Consider the following 14323-nt stretch of genomic DNA (forward strand, 5'->3'; position numbering starts at 1 on the left):
TTCTGTCATCGCACGCTGACAAACACAACCAAACAGTCTGCCGGTAATATCAACACATGCAGAGGGGGGAGGGGAGAGGGGGTTTCCCAAAGCCTTTTATTGAGTGGCACCGCTGGGGTCGGTGGTGACGGTGGGGGGGGGGAGGTAGGAACCGGGGGCCGCCAACGAGGCCGAGGGGTCAACGCAAAAGAACGAAGGCTCAACCAGCTTCTCGAGGATTTTTTCTTGATTGAGCACTTATGGTTTATGGTTTGATAGCGGTCTGGACTGCAGGGAGGTCCGCTGTGGGATGGAGGGAAGGACGGAGGAGAGGAGGGGGAGAGGAGGAGGAGGAGGAGGAGGAGGAGGGGGAATCTCAAAGGCTCAGAGGAGATTCAGGAGGAGAGGGGATTTTAGTTTGCTTTCCTGTCATGGCCGCCATGTGTGGAGCTTCCCCAGATGTCTCTGTCTGTGTCTCTTCCCTCTCCTCTCTCACTACGGCTTCCCCTCGCTCTCTCTCCCCTTCTCTCTCTCTTTGTATCTCTCTTTTGCTCTGTCCTCTTCTCTCTATCTTCTCCCCATGCCATTCATCTCTTCTCTCTCTCTGTCTCCTTTTTCCGTTTCTTTCTTGGTCTCTCTCCCCTTCCCTCTCTCTCCTCTCTCTCTGTCTTTGTCTTGCTCTCTCCCTCTTAATTCTTCTTTTCATTTTCTCTCTCTCTCTGCCTGTACCTAAGATGCTCCATCTTAACTTGTAGATTGTAGATAAACTGCCAAATTCTATTTAAAGAAAAAAAATGTCTTTGAAGCAACACAATGTCAAAATTTAGGAGAGAATCAAAAAACACCTGATATTATTCTACTTATAAATCCTGTTAAATTAGATAATAAATGATGATCAAATGATTATCTTTGTCTCTCACCTTCTCTCTTGTTTCTCCTGAAGTGAGAGGAGGAGCTGAAGATGGGAAACACAGACGCTCACACACACACACACACACACACACACAGTCTGTATGGGATATAGCAAAGCTGATGCCTGCAGCCCTTCCTTGGCCATTTAATTTCCTTTTTCCCCCAACAAAAGCACACCAGCCCATTATGCCACACACACACACACCGTCTCTTCAGCTTTACTGGATCTGTGAATACATCCGTCCTGTCGGACCATATAAAGAATAACACACCTCTGTGCATATGTGCTGTATGTGACAAATAGTAATAGAAGAAATTAAGAAAAATAAAATAAAAAAAGCATAAATATAAATACAAAGATGGAAAATGGGGGTGTATTAAACATAACACAACTGTCAATTACAGTGTGTTAAGAATATGCTAAGTATTTGAAAATTATGGAGAAAAAAGTTTTGTTCTTTTCTTAGCCTATAGGGATGTTGGACATGTCATCTTACACATATAGTGGATATGAAAAGTCTACACGCCCTTTCAATTCCTCCAGTTTTTATTGTCTTGAGGCCAAATCAACAAAGGAATGGCTAAAAATAGGAAGGACAGAATGTGAAGATCCTGGAATGACCCAGTCCGATCTGTGGACTGACCTAAAGAGGAGTGTGTCCCCTTGCAATTTGAGCGAACTCTTCTGCAAAGAAGAATGGAGAACATTCCTGAATTCAGATCTTAGTAGCTAAGTTGGTAGAGATTGATCCAAACAGACTTACTGCTGCTGTCAAAGCAAAAGCTGCTTCTACTAAGTATTAAAGTGATAATCCGCAAGATTCTTGTTTTTCTTTTTTTATGACATCTTTGGTGATAAGCAGTCGTTGCTCTGGTGTTCTGCACTCGGTGTAGGCACTGGCCCAACATCATAATAAAGACATATAATATAATCAAAAGAAAAAGAGCCACCTCTACATCTCTCCTCATCATCCCTCCGCATCTTGGAGTGTTTTTCGTCTTCGGAAGACAATGCCGAAGTTCACTCTAGTTTTGGCTTGAAGACGGTCACTTTCCTTTTTGGCATGTTTGCCTTCCTTTGAGGAACTCATGTGTTTCTTTTTCCTTGGATTTTCTCTTGATGAAGTTTGAGTTAGGTGGCGCTCTTTTCTTTGTCTGTTCAGCCGTGGTGGCTATCACTGCTCATGTTAACTACCCAGTTCTTTTTCTGTTTATTCCAAACAAACCAGAGAAAGTTGTGGATTATTACTTTAATTGAAGAACCCAAGGTGATTTACATTTCCATTTTTAATATTTTGTCAGAAATAACTAGGCTTTTGTTTTTACCTGGATTCTGCTGGTTAATCTATCCACATGAAAGTGAAAAAAGTCAGATTTAATTGGTTTTCTTAGCTGTTTGCAGCAAGAGCCCTGATGGCCCTGTGTGTATCTGCAGTGACTATCTATAGGGTGGGACAGTTATGGAGATGATGGAGGCAGATACAGAGAAGCAGTGCTTGGCTGTGGAGGGGGTTTTAAGACTGTTATGAGAGCTGCATGCAGGTGCATTGGTCTAAACATAGCAGAATAGAGATAGAGGCCTGCAGCGTACGTGTGGAGTGGAGCATCACACGGAGTGAGAGATACAGGAGATAGTGTCTATGCATGCTGTGGAGTGTGTGTGTGTGTGTGTGTGTGTGTGTGTGTGTGTGTGTGGGAGGGGGTGGGGGTGGGGGGGGCGGGTGTTTAGACATTAGAAATACGCGCAGAGACCTGACAGAGAAACAGGGAGTCAATGAGCGAGTGAGTGTTTTTGTGTGAGTGTGTGTTAATGGCGGTGGGAGCTGGTGGGAAAACCGTGACTAACTGTGTGTGAATGTATGGGTGTGTGAGTGTGTGCACACACACTGAAGGCCTGTTTATGCTGAGATGATGAGGACAGTGTGTTAAGCCGAGGGGCATGGCTAATGTATGTTAATATGCTCTGTCGTGTGTGTGTGTGTGTGTGTGTGTGTGCGTGTGCGTGTGGTTGTGTGTGTGTAACAGGTAGCAGATGTTTTTGCTCGAGGGAGAAATGGCTTCCTCTGTTATTCCCAGAGAACAACTGTTTGTCGGCTAAGTGTGGAGCTGGGAACCATCACAGCTACCGAGGCAGGCTGTACCACCCTGCTGATTCACACACACACACACACACACACACACACACACACACACACACACACACACAGCAAGAAGGCAGTGTATGCTCATGGGCCAGCCCTTAGTAAAAAATGACAGTGAAAAAGTAAGATACCCACACACAAGGCAATGTTCCTTTACACTTCACATCCCATCTCCCCCCTCTGAAAAAAATCAACCTGGCTCTTCATTTCTTCACCTTCTCTTTTATACATAATCCTCTACTTGTTTCATCTATTATCTGGGCTCTTTGGCTTTGACCCTTGCACTTTTTTTGTTGCTGCTGCTTTCAAAAAGCAAGAAGCCGTTCAAAGCTTTGATTTACAGCGGTTTTAGAAATGAAGAGGGTTTCACTGATGTAAGTCACAGTCCCTTGTGGCTTGTTGCTACACTGAATGATTCCATGATCAAGACCAGTTGAAACATCATAATGGTATCTTCTCACTTTTTCAGGCACACAGACAGACACATACACACTAACCTATATATACATCACATTAAAGAAGCAAAATGCGGTTTCATCGTGACTTTAATGAGAGTCCACGGCTTGATATATCGGCAGTCCAATATATCACCCTAACCCTAGAGATCCTGTCCTCGGGCCTCCCTCTGCAGCGGCGTGCATCAGCAGTCGTGGAGGTTAGATCCCTCTCTTTGATAAAACATCTGCCAAACACACTGGGATCACCAGCGCCGCTCCGGCCCGGCCCCCCGAACCTCTGTTGACATAACCTGAACCGGGCCTAACGAGCCCGCCGGACGGACCGGCACTAACCCGGCCCGACACCGGACTCCCCTCTCGACACGCGCCAGCAGCTCCGCCGGGCCCACGGCGCGCGGGGGGGGCGGGCCAAAGAGCGCGAAGGCCTCGGCCTGCGGTGTTTTGAGGAGGGCCGGCTCGATGGAAGTAATCCTTTGTGTGTTTCCACAACAGAGGCTAAACGAGGCCGAGGAGGAGGAGGAGGAGCAGGCTCGTCTATCGGAGTATCTCTCTCTCTTCTTCTCTGGAAGCGGGGATGTTTGTGTTGTTTTCCCAGGCCCCGCTCTTTTTCTTCTCTCCTCCGATAATCCCTCGTTTGTTCTGCCGTTACATCTGCCGCCTCTGGCCGGTAGTCTGCCCGGGCTTTCTGAGAAAAACCCTCGGAGCTGAACCAACACAGGAATGTGCGAGCCTGAAAACCCAGCCAGGCTGCTTATACCAAGTTGACTTCATTAATCACAGAGGGAAGCTCAGGTGTTTCAGCATCATCAGCAGAGTTGTTTACCTCTCTTCAAGTCTGGTGTTTGTGAGGTTTTCATGAAGTACATTAAAGAAATGTGCCAAAGGGATGTAAGAACTATCGGGACGGCGTGGGTGTGGGCAGCGATCGACGGCAACACTAGTTTAGAATTGGACGTTTTTTTTCTTTGTTTTCTTTTAAGTAAAACCTCACAGATTGGATTTCTCGCCGCCCGGGAGATTGAGGCCGATCCTGGGAGTCTCTCCCGGGCCGATCCGGAAGAGTTGGCAGCTCCACTTATAATTTAGCGCGCCTCGGTGGAGGAGATATCTTCTTTAGTGCTTCACGGTAGCTTAAGCTATGTAAGCAGCAGGCCTATTATTGAGGCGATAATTCACTTCGGCAGAACGTTTTCAGGTTTCACCACAGACACTTCCATAGATGTTCAGGAGCAGTCAGTTTCCATTTGCCACCCACATTTAGGAGTCTTTTCCCCCAGCTCTCAATATCAAGAGCTGTAAAATGAGTTTTTGTAAAGTTCTATCCAGTCCTCAGAATGAATGATATTACATAATTTTGTGTTGGTCATGTTAAAAAGATGATTTCTGTACAAGGTTTTAAAAATATTTGGTGTTGACTGTGGGCCTCCAGAGCAGCCCGTTATGACCCTTGACCCTTCATGAACTCCTGTAAGTCCTCAGCTTCAAAACCCTTCTCACAATCTATGCTTACATAAGACTGTAGCTACCATAGTCATATTAGCTTGGGGGTTAACATTTATCTTTATAGTATCTTTTATCTTTTTTTTTTCTCAGAAATCCTTACTGTGTCTTTCAGCGCTTTCTTCTCCTCTTCTGGAATTTCGATTGATTCTCTCGGGACAAACTCGCTTTTCTTTCACATTTCTTTCACAAGTTGACGTTCGCAGTTACGCTTCATGCTGTGCTTACGTAACATTGCGGATAGACACATTTTTTTCTCCAAGTGGACAGAGCTGTGCTATAATACAAACCAAGGTTGGAATCAATTCAGTTGCAATCTTATGTCAAATCTCTGAGGGAAATAAGTATGAAGCCTCTATTATTTATTATGTGAATTCAGTTTACATTCTGAAGTAAATGAACTGAAAGTGACCTGACCCCCAACCTTTGGCTTTAACTAGACAGTGTGATCACTTTACATTTTACTGTCCCAGGAGTGACTAGCAGCAAGACTGATGACATACACACACACACACACACACACACACACGCTAGTCATGCTCCCTGTACAAAAATATATACCCATCCTCAGACATAATGGAAATAACAAACAGCTCTCTGTGGGCTAGCTGAGCTGCACTGCACTTAAGTTTGACAAAGATTTCTTTACACATATACATGCCTGCACACACAGACACACACACCACTAAATTGGCTGTTTGTCACACTGCATATATGAGGAAGCCTGTGTTTGTGTCTAGAGTGCGTATGTATGCTTTGTTTGTGTGAAGAGTGCAGCTATATAGAGTGAGCGGGAGAGTGTGTTTGTTTCTTTGCGTATTTAGCCTTTCTTTATTGGGATCTCTTTTAGTCTAATTGGGCGATTCTTTTAAGAGTCCACAGTTTGCCTAACCTCTATCTGGTTTTATGTGAACGCCAATTTATATGCGTCTTTGTGCATGTGCTTTACTCGAGCGAGCTATGAATTGGCGTGCCATTATTTGCACTTGTTCTCGTGTGTGTGTGTTGTGTGTGTGTGTGTGTGTCTGCAGCGTGTGGTCAGTGCTGTGGTTGCGGCAGTGGGAGGGACGGCAGGGCAGGCTGATAACAGAGTCTGAAGGGACCTCATATCCACCACCACTATTTTTACCGGGCCCAAAAGAGGAGTGAGGCTTGTTACAGTGCACTTGCGCACTCACACATACACACACACACACACACACAGAGAGGCAGTTAAACGCCTCACTAGAAAACAAGGCGTACAAATAGGTTTAGATTTTGTTTCCTATTTAGCACTGCCTTGCCAGGTTTGTGTCCCACGAAGTTGCATCCCAAAGCGTTGGAGGGGATTGTTTGTGTTGCTATGGTCATGGAGAACCTGAAAGATCATGGGATTTGAAGTTGTATTTATAAGACAAATGAATGAAAAAGGTATTGAAAAGTATGAGTCTCCCTGAATTTTTGTATATGGGTTGTAGTTAGTATTAGTGGTTAATGTCAAGCTGGGCTGCTTAAAATGTCTTCAGTCATATTATCTAAACTCTAGGTGTCAAATGCCTAGAAAACAGTCAAATAAATGGTTTTAAGTCACCTAATTAGTTATTGTCACTTTTAATGGTCTTAAAAATGTTGCAGTTTCTTGGTGCGTTGTTTTTTCCAGTGAGAAATCAGTCCGGTCACCTGGATTTATTTAATGATAGAATACAGTAAGAACAGTTGCTTTCATTTTCATGTGTATTTCAATTTCAAATTTGGTCTTATTTCTCATTGTAACTGCCATGAAAAAGGTCTACCCAGCATCTTACCATATTAACTTATTGATACTTGAAGACACCCTGACTACATCTAGTTAGCTTTGAAGGAGTCATAGCTTAAATGAAACATTTCCTGACTACATGAGTCCCAAGCGTTAGTTTTAGCAAGCCAAATCAAGGCATGGCACTGTACATTAAAACAGTTCAACATTCAAACACCGAGGCTGATCATGGAAACTTGACTGTATCTCACGGCGTAGTCACGGAAAAGTCATGAAATTTGATTAACAAAAATGCATAGCTGGAGCCAGGTCTCTGTGCTGTGGACTTTATCTTTTCCCATTCATTTGAGCATGGTCCAATCCCGGCATCTCCTCCCACATGGGGTGTAGCTCCTTACTCTGTCTTTGGGAGGAGGAACAGGGAGGCAGCGTTTTCTATAAATATTCCGGTTTTCTCCATGCTGGGCTGGATTGAGCCGGCTGAGCCTCCCAAGCAGGGACTTCCCAACCGGAGCTACGAGGGGGGGAGGGGGGGGGAGGGGGGGGGAAGGAGGGAAGGAGAGAGAGTGAGAGAGAGAGGAAGAAGGACCCAGGGGTGTGGAAGCTGTTTGTGTGAGCCAGTGGGTGTTGCCTGGGCGTGGAGGCTGCAGGAGAAGAGAGAGGGGGCAGGCCAGGACTCGGCGGCCAGGGTTGGTGCTACGTGGTCGGCCTGGTTTTTCCCCACGTTGCCTTCCCTGTACGGCGTAATGAATGGCTTCCTACTGGCCTGTGGCCGTGGCCCCGGCTTAAAGAGTATACTTACCCAGGCCCAGAATACACACCCCAGCCAGCCAGCCAGCCAGCCAGCCAGCCTGTGTCCTGGCCTCTGAACACTCCCAACCACCAGTCCACCTGCTACAAACTGGCTCAGTAACACATTGTCACACAGTCACATCAGCTACAAAGGAAAGAATGATCTGATCTCATTAGGATCATTAAGTCATTTTAGATTTTTTTTCTAGGATTTTTTTTTTATAGTTTCTGTCACAATTACGCACTGTGCAATTACAGTAGGTATTTGTTTCTTTGAGTATCCCTTCACACACAGACACACATACTGTACATTATTTCACCAGAGGGTTCAAGGGTCAGGGGATGTTCATGGTCTTGGACACTTTGGCCTCACTTTGGTCCACATTTGTGAGGACCAAATGTCCGCATAAGGTTACCTACCATACTCTGTCGGTCAGATTCTCCTGCTGTGTGAACGGGCTGAAGATCGCCCCGATCAAATCTTTCAAACATGTTCGATTTTGTTGGGCCGAGTCTGGTCCGGCTCATCAAGTGTGACGCGGCCCCAGGTTCGCCAAAACTGAAATCTGAGAGTGACCGTGGCAACTGCCAATGGGAATTAAGCTCACAGGGGGAAGAAAAAGAGGATGACGAGTCGTCTTTCCACACTCCAACTGTTCTTTCCTCCCTTTATTGTGAAGACAAAGAGGTTTCGATTCAAAACACTTGAATAGTTTGTGAATCCGGTACGGTTTTCTTTTAAGTAGTTGACTAAGCAAGCAATGAACAGTCTGGGAGTCTGACCTAGGCTTTAGGGAATGTATGAATGTAGTCATTGCAGGTCAATTACAAGTATATTAATTCAAGTGTGTGTTTCTGTGTGTGTGTGTGCGTGTGTGCAGGTGCTGTTCCTGCTGCGCTCCTACCAGACAGACTCGCACAGACCCCTGCCAGCAGGAAGTGGCATCGGCAAAGCCCTCCGTCAGCGCATGTGGCTCGCCTCTCGGTAATCCTAGACACACACACACACACACACACACACACACACACACACACACACAGATAAGCATCCCTCCCTCTCTTCCAACTGCCTCACCAGAAGAATAGCTCCTTGTCTCACCATCCATCCCCTCCCTGTCCACGTCCGCTTCACGTCCTGCCCCGGGCTTCCATTTCAAAGAGACCGCCCGCTGTCCCGTCCCCGGACCTCTTACCCTGCCGCCACCTCCCCCCCCACCCCCACCCCCCTCTACCTCCTGGCCCTCCCGCTCCCAGCTCGAGGCCCCCACGAGATGGGGCAGAGATTACCCCGATGCCCCCCCCCCCTCCCGCCCGGCAGAGGTCAGCCCCGGCCTCGCCTCGGCCAGACCCGCGGCAGATAACGCCCGGGGTCGCCCGGGTTAGCGACTCCAGCTCCGCTCGGCTACACTGATGAGCCTTTATTAAGATGACGAGGTGGATTCTTGCTCGCCGGAGCGCGCCCGCCGCCTGTCCGTTTGATCACGCAGCGCCGCAGAGCCCTTCGCCCAGATCTAAGGACAACACAGGTCAGAGGATCTTTGTTTGGGAAAAAGAAACCTCCTCCTCTCTCCCAAAACACCACTAATTTGAAGCGGCCGCCATCCAAAAAGGACGGAATGCATTGTTCGCCTGTTGTGAGTCAGTGCTGGGTTTTGGCCTCCTACTGTTTTCTGTTCTGTGTCATTGTGGACTTTGCCTGGCTCCCAGAGTGAGTCAGTGCCGTAACGGCGGCTGCCGACGCTCACGTAGCTCACTGGAGTTGACTTTGGCCTGTGGTGGTACAGCCGGGCCCACACCAGCCTATTAGGACTCTCTCTGGTGTATTGTTTGGATTGTGATCTGATGGTTTCACTTCTTGAGGCCTATTTTATAGTGTTACCTCACATTCACACACACACACACACACACACACACAACCAGGTTGACAGGACACATCCCCACGCAAATCTGTTCTCACTTAAGCCACACACACACACTCTCCCCCCCAGCCCTCTTCCCATGCTCCATCACAGTGTTGTGTATGTGTGTGCGCGTGCGCGGGCGCGCGTATGTTATTAATATCTGAGTGATGAAAACGTGACGTCAACCTCACACACTGTCTCCCTTGTTCTCACACACACGCTTGTGGGCTTTCACAGCGCTGCGGTCACACGCTCGTTCTCACACACACATATACACACACACTTCCCATTGCCCACACAGGCTGCTTCTCTAATGTACACAGATGTAAAGGCAGACACACACACATACTTAGGCATAAGTTTATTTACACACACTTGTCTTTAATGATGTCACACATTTATATCAGCATGCACACAAACACACCGTCCCCCTGTAGCCATGGCAAGGGGAAGGTTCAATAATTAATGTGTGTGTGTTTGTATAAGTCCAGAATTCACATTAACAGGTTCATACAGTCAAAAGGATATTAAAAGAAGGCAAAAACAGTTATTGTACTGTACAATTCTAAAAAAAAGTTAGAAAGGTTTTCTGTGTTCAAGCCATCGTCTGTCTGTCTGTGTGTATGTATGTATCAGTAAGTTATTCAAATCTATGATCATAAAGCTGGGGGCATCTCATGTGACTTTCCCACTTACTTGATAATTGAAGGATTCACCCCAGATGAAAGCACACACACACAAAGACAAACACACACATCACTATCCTCTTCAGGAACTTGCCCTCGGAGCTGTTGACCCAGTCAACACAGTCAACGTTTTGTCTCGGCTGCCTGCGATTCCGTAACTCCCAGGCTGCACAGTTACAGTATTACTTCTCAATGTGATCTCATCCGATTACTAACTAGAAGGTCCGGAAGCTCCCAAAATCCCACTTGTCTTGCATTGCGATGCGATGAGCCAGACCACATCTCCTATGTTGGTCAGGCTCACATTGTGATCAGACGTCTGCATAATCTGTCCAGTCTCATACCATATGTGTATGAGCAATGTACAGGCAGAGTGGGAAAACATGTCAAAAGACTGCAGATCTTTTAAAATTTTGGACATTATATTACCTTGAGATCTAAGTCTGACTTTTTCAACTTTCATGCAGCTATAGTAGGAAAATCCATGTAAAAACAGCAGGCTTCTCATTTCTGACAATGTCTTGGTGAAAGTCAATGGAAAACTAAAACACCTCGGTTGCATAAGTGTGCACACTTAGTACTTCTGGATTTAGGAATTTGTCTCCCGTTCTTCTTTGCAGAAGAGTTCAAGCTCACTCAAACTGTAATCCTATGCGCACTCCTAGGATCAAAATTCGAACTCTCAGAAACACCACTGCACTCAACAAGAGCTAAAAACAATAACTAAAAACAGAAGACCAGGTACATAAAGATGATGAAGTCTTCCAGCGTGACTGAATGACGTCAACCCAAAAAGTCATACTTGTTAAAACACTTAATCCAATGATCCTCGCAACCAAAGGAGCCATTGAGTGGGAAATGCGCAATGACCTACTTCAATAGTTTGCGGTGAGCGATGTTGCTGAAGAGAAACCTCTGTATATGATCTTTGTGGGAATTATCAGTGACTAGACAGGAGCTGTGGCTGCGATGTTATCATTTTTGTCTTGTTAAATGGTTTGAGTAAACTCAAGGGATCAAACGTTCTTAATAAAAGTTTCTTAAGCACACACTTTGTGTCCTCCCAACAAACGAAAATCCAAAACTGACTGATGACAAATGTATTTAAAACTACAGCTAAAGCCTTTCATCCCTTTTTCTCTCCCTTTTTTCAGACAGAATAGCTGTGTGGTGACCAGAGGAGCCTATCTGGATGTGTTGGTCTGCCTGTGTGGGCCCAAGATCAGTCTTCTGGATGGTGAGTGCAGCTGGAGAGAACAAGTTACATACTGTAGTACTAGTGTAATACTATTGAATATGTACAAAACATAGCATTAGCAAACATAGCTTTAGATCACAACACTGCCGGGTTGAATCCCTTGGGCTGGCCTGGAAAGTCTGGGTAGGAGAAGTGAACAAGTCGCAATATTTGCTCAAAAATTAGTAGCGAGCAAAGCCCTTGATCTCCTGTTTGTCCAGCGGAGTTGCTCATTGTCCAGCCATCGAAGACTGCGGTTTTACTGGACAACGTGTGTAGCTATGCGAGTGTGCAGCGAGCCAGTGCTGAAAAAGCACTTGCATGCCCAGATGAATAAAGGTTAAACACAAACAGGATCGCACAGAGCTGGATGGAGGACAAAGGAAATCTATTCTGTATTTTTATTAGAAAATACATGAGAAAATGGGAAACAGAAAACAAAAACACACAAGCAGAACCATTCAGGTCCGTTTCTAAGTTTTCAGATGAGCGATGTTTTCAAAGCGCACTTGTTTACGTATTACTTATTGAGTATGTTGGCTGTTCAAAGTATTTCAAAATGGACTTGTGTGGTTCTTTGTCTGCAGGCTTCAATTAGCGACTTTAGCTGTTTTGGGTGAAGACTAGTGTAGAAATTGCTACAGTCACTGGCTGTCCTTCGGTAGTAAGTAGTTTTGTGTATGGAAGTGGCACAAAGTCCACTAGCTGATTTCATTAAATTGAATTTATCATCTCACGAAGCAGAGACTGTGCTCCTGCCATTCGCTGTGAGTTTGACTTTGAATACTGTGCTCCCCATTTAGAATGATTGTTGACAGAAGTCGGGTTCGTGTTCAGGTAGTTCAGAGAAGCCCCCTGGTGTGCGTGTGTGTGTGTGTGTGTGTGTGTGTGTGTGTGTGTGTGTGTGCGCGCCTGTGCATTTGCTGTGTGGGTGTGCACACATGTGCGCAGACCGGTGGGGGTCTCCGCAGCGGAGGAATGTGAAACCGAAGGCGAGCGCTCTCTGACAGATGGTGGGATTGTGCCTATGACCCAGTTTAAGGAGGAGTGTTGTACAGAGAGAGAGAGAGAGAGAGGGAAAGAGAGGAGGGGGAGGCGTTTGTGTTTTCGGTCGGCCATGTGCTGAACACATGTTCGGCTTGACAGTGGAAATGCTGAGGGTTTCTCAAAACAAGCCTGGAGATTCAGGAGCGAGCGCGGCCCGACCCGGCTTGGCCCCCTTACATAATAAACCGAGCGCTCTCTCCCCCTGCTTACACACCTCCGACATCTATCTCTCTATCGCTGTCTATATATCTGTCTGCGGCTTCATCTCTCCCTCTGTCTCTTTACATCTCCATTTCTGTATCTCTCTCCCCTATCCCCCATGTGATGTTTGAGTCCTCTTTCTCCCTCTCTTTCTTCCCCCCCTCCCTCTCTGCCCCTCGTTCTCCATCCCTCGCCCCTCTCCCGTCGTCCGATTTCTCCCTCAGACAAATCAAATCTTCAGTTAAAAAAGCCACAGGTTGGACTAGTCCAAATGAAAGCAGCAGGGTTTTAAGAGTGCCGGGCACCAGGGGGAAAGGAGGTGAACAATCCACTTTTTCACCATTTCTCTCCTTTCTTTTTTTTTTCCTTTTGACTGGCACCGCACATTAAGTAGGAACTTTGGATTTATTGGCCAATTCCTCTCGGCTCTGAGCACTAGTCAGCGTGTGTGTGTGTGTGTGTGTGTGTGTGTGTCTGTGCATGTGCGCACACATTTCTCTGCGGCAGCCCTTTTGATCCACGCGGACTCATAAAAGCCCCCCCTCCCTCCATCGCTTCATCCCTTCCTCCCCCAGTCTTCTCTCTCTCTGTCTCTGCTCTCCAGCCATTCCAGTAAAAACAGCCGAAGAGTTTGTAGTTGGGAGTACGAGAGAGGGAGAGAGTGAGACTGACGCAAATAGAGGGAAAGAAAGTCAGAGAATCGCACATAATATGTCAGTGAACTTTGCTGGAAGTTGATGTGCTCCTATTAGTTTGGTAGCAGATGCTGATGCAGAAGTCAAGTTAAAAAAATCCCAGCCAGCTTGTCTGTCCAGATGAAGGACTTTTCACATCTGAAATGTCACGTTTTCAATCTTGCTGAAACCAGAACTTTGACTTCAATACCAATGCTAATTTGATATCTAAAAATTCCACCCTTCCACAATGCCACGGCAAACAAGAAAACCCATCAAGCAGTGTGTTACCACACTGGACTTGGACAGCTTTGTAGCAACTTTTACACATGGTTTTTGATGTTATTCGGGTGCCCATCTTTGTCAGATTGGTAAACCATATACTTCCATATTTGCATCCTGGCACCGGTTTTGCCAACCAGTTTAGGTGGACTGGGACTCGGTTCAAGATGTGGTGGACTCTTTGACGCTGTTGCCATGCTTTCAGCTGTTTGACTGATTGTTTTTTTTTGTTGAAATTTGTGCTGACTGCTGCAGTCCACTATCAAGAGCCAGACTGTGGCTCTTTTTATTCCAATCCTTCTTGTTTTTCTTCTTTGAACTATTCCCGTCCACCCTGTACACCCTCTGGAGACGATGCTGAAATGGAATGTCATCTTGCAGAATTTTGGTTAGCTCTCTAATCCGGATTCATGTGCTAATATTTTCAGTTACGCCTTTATCTGCTCCTGTTAGTCTATTCTAGCTGCCACTTTGGCAGGTAGCCAGCCATCGCGTGAAGCTGCTTTTCTCAAAAGTACTTTGGCCAGTAAAGTAGTGAAAGCGGTTTGTGCAGTTTGGAAGCTATCAGCAACTGTGGCTTGTGGACAGGCAAAGTCTTTAGTTTTCTTGCCTGCTGTTATATTGATATAATTTAAAGCAGTGTTTCCCAATCCACAAGTACCCCCTGTCCTGCAAGTTTTTGTTCCATTTTTACTCTTGCACACCTGATCCAATTAAGGGCTACACACTTTCAGCTAGCTAGACTGTAAGGACACACAAGCAATCCACCCACACACAC

General features: G+C 46.1%; 1 protein-coding gene across 1 annotated transcript in view; it reads left to right on the plus strand.

The window, feature by feature from the left end:
• thada (THADA armadillo repeat containing) overlaps positions 1 to 14323 on the plus strand; it is an 80288-nt gene that overhangs the window by 43387 nt on the left and 22578 nt on the right. The window contains exons 30-31 of the mRNA XM_071540672.1: positions 8399 to 8502; positions 11259 to 11341. Coding sequence (XP_071396773.1) covers positions 8399 to 8502; positions 11259 to 11341 — 187 coding nt within the window. The remainder of the gene's footprint in view (positions 1 to 8398; positions 8503 to 11258; positions 11342 to 14323) is intronic.

Source organism: Centroberyx affinis, unplaced genomic scaffold (genome assembly GCF_046629955.1).
Source record: "Centroberyx affinis isolate AG114_WGS23_722 - 3 ecotype Tasmania unplaced genomic scaffold, CSIRO-AGI_Caff_v1 ptg003708l_1, whole genome shotgun sequence".
NCBI lineage: Eukaryota > Metazoa > Chordata > Actinopteri > Beryciformes > Berycidae > Centroberyx > Centroberyx affinis.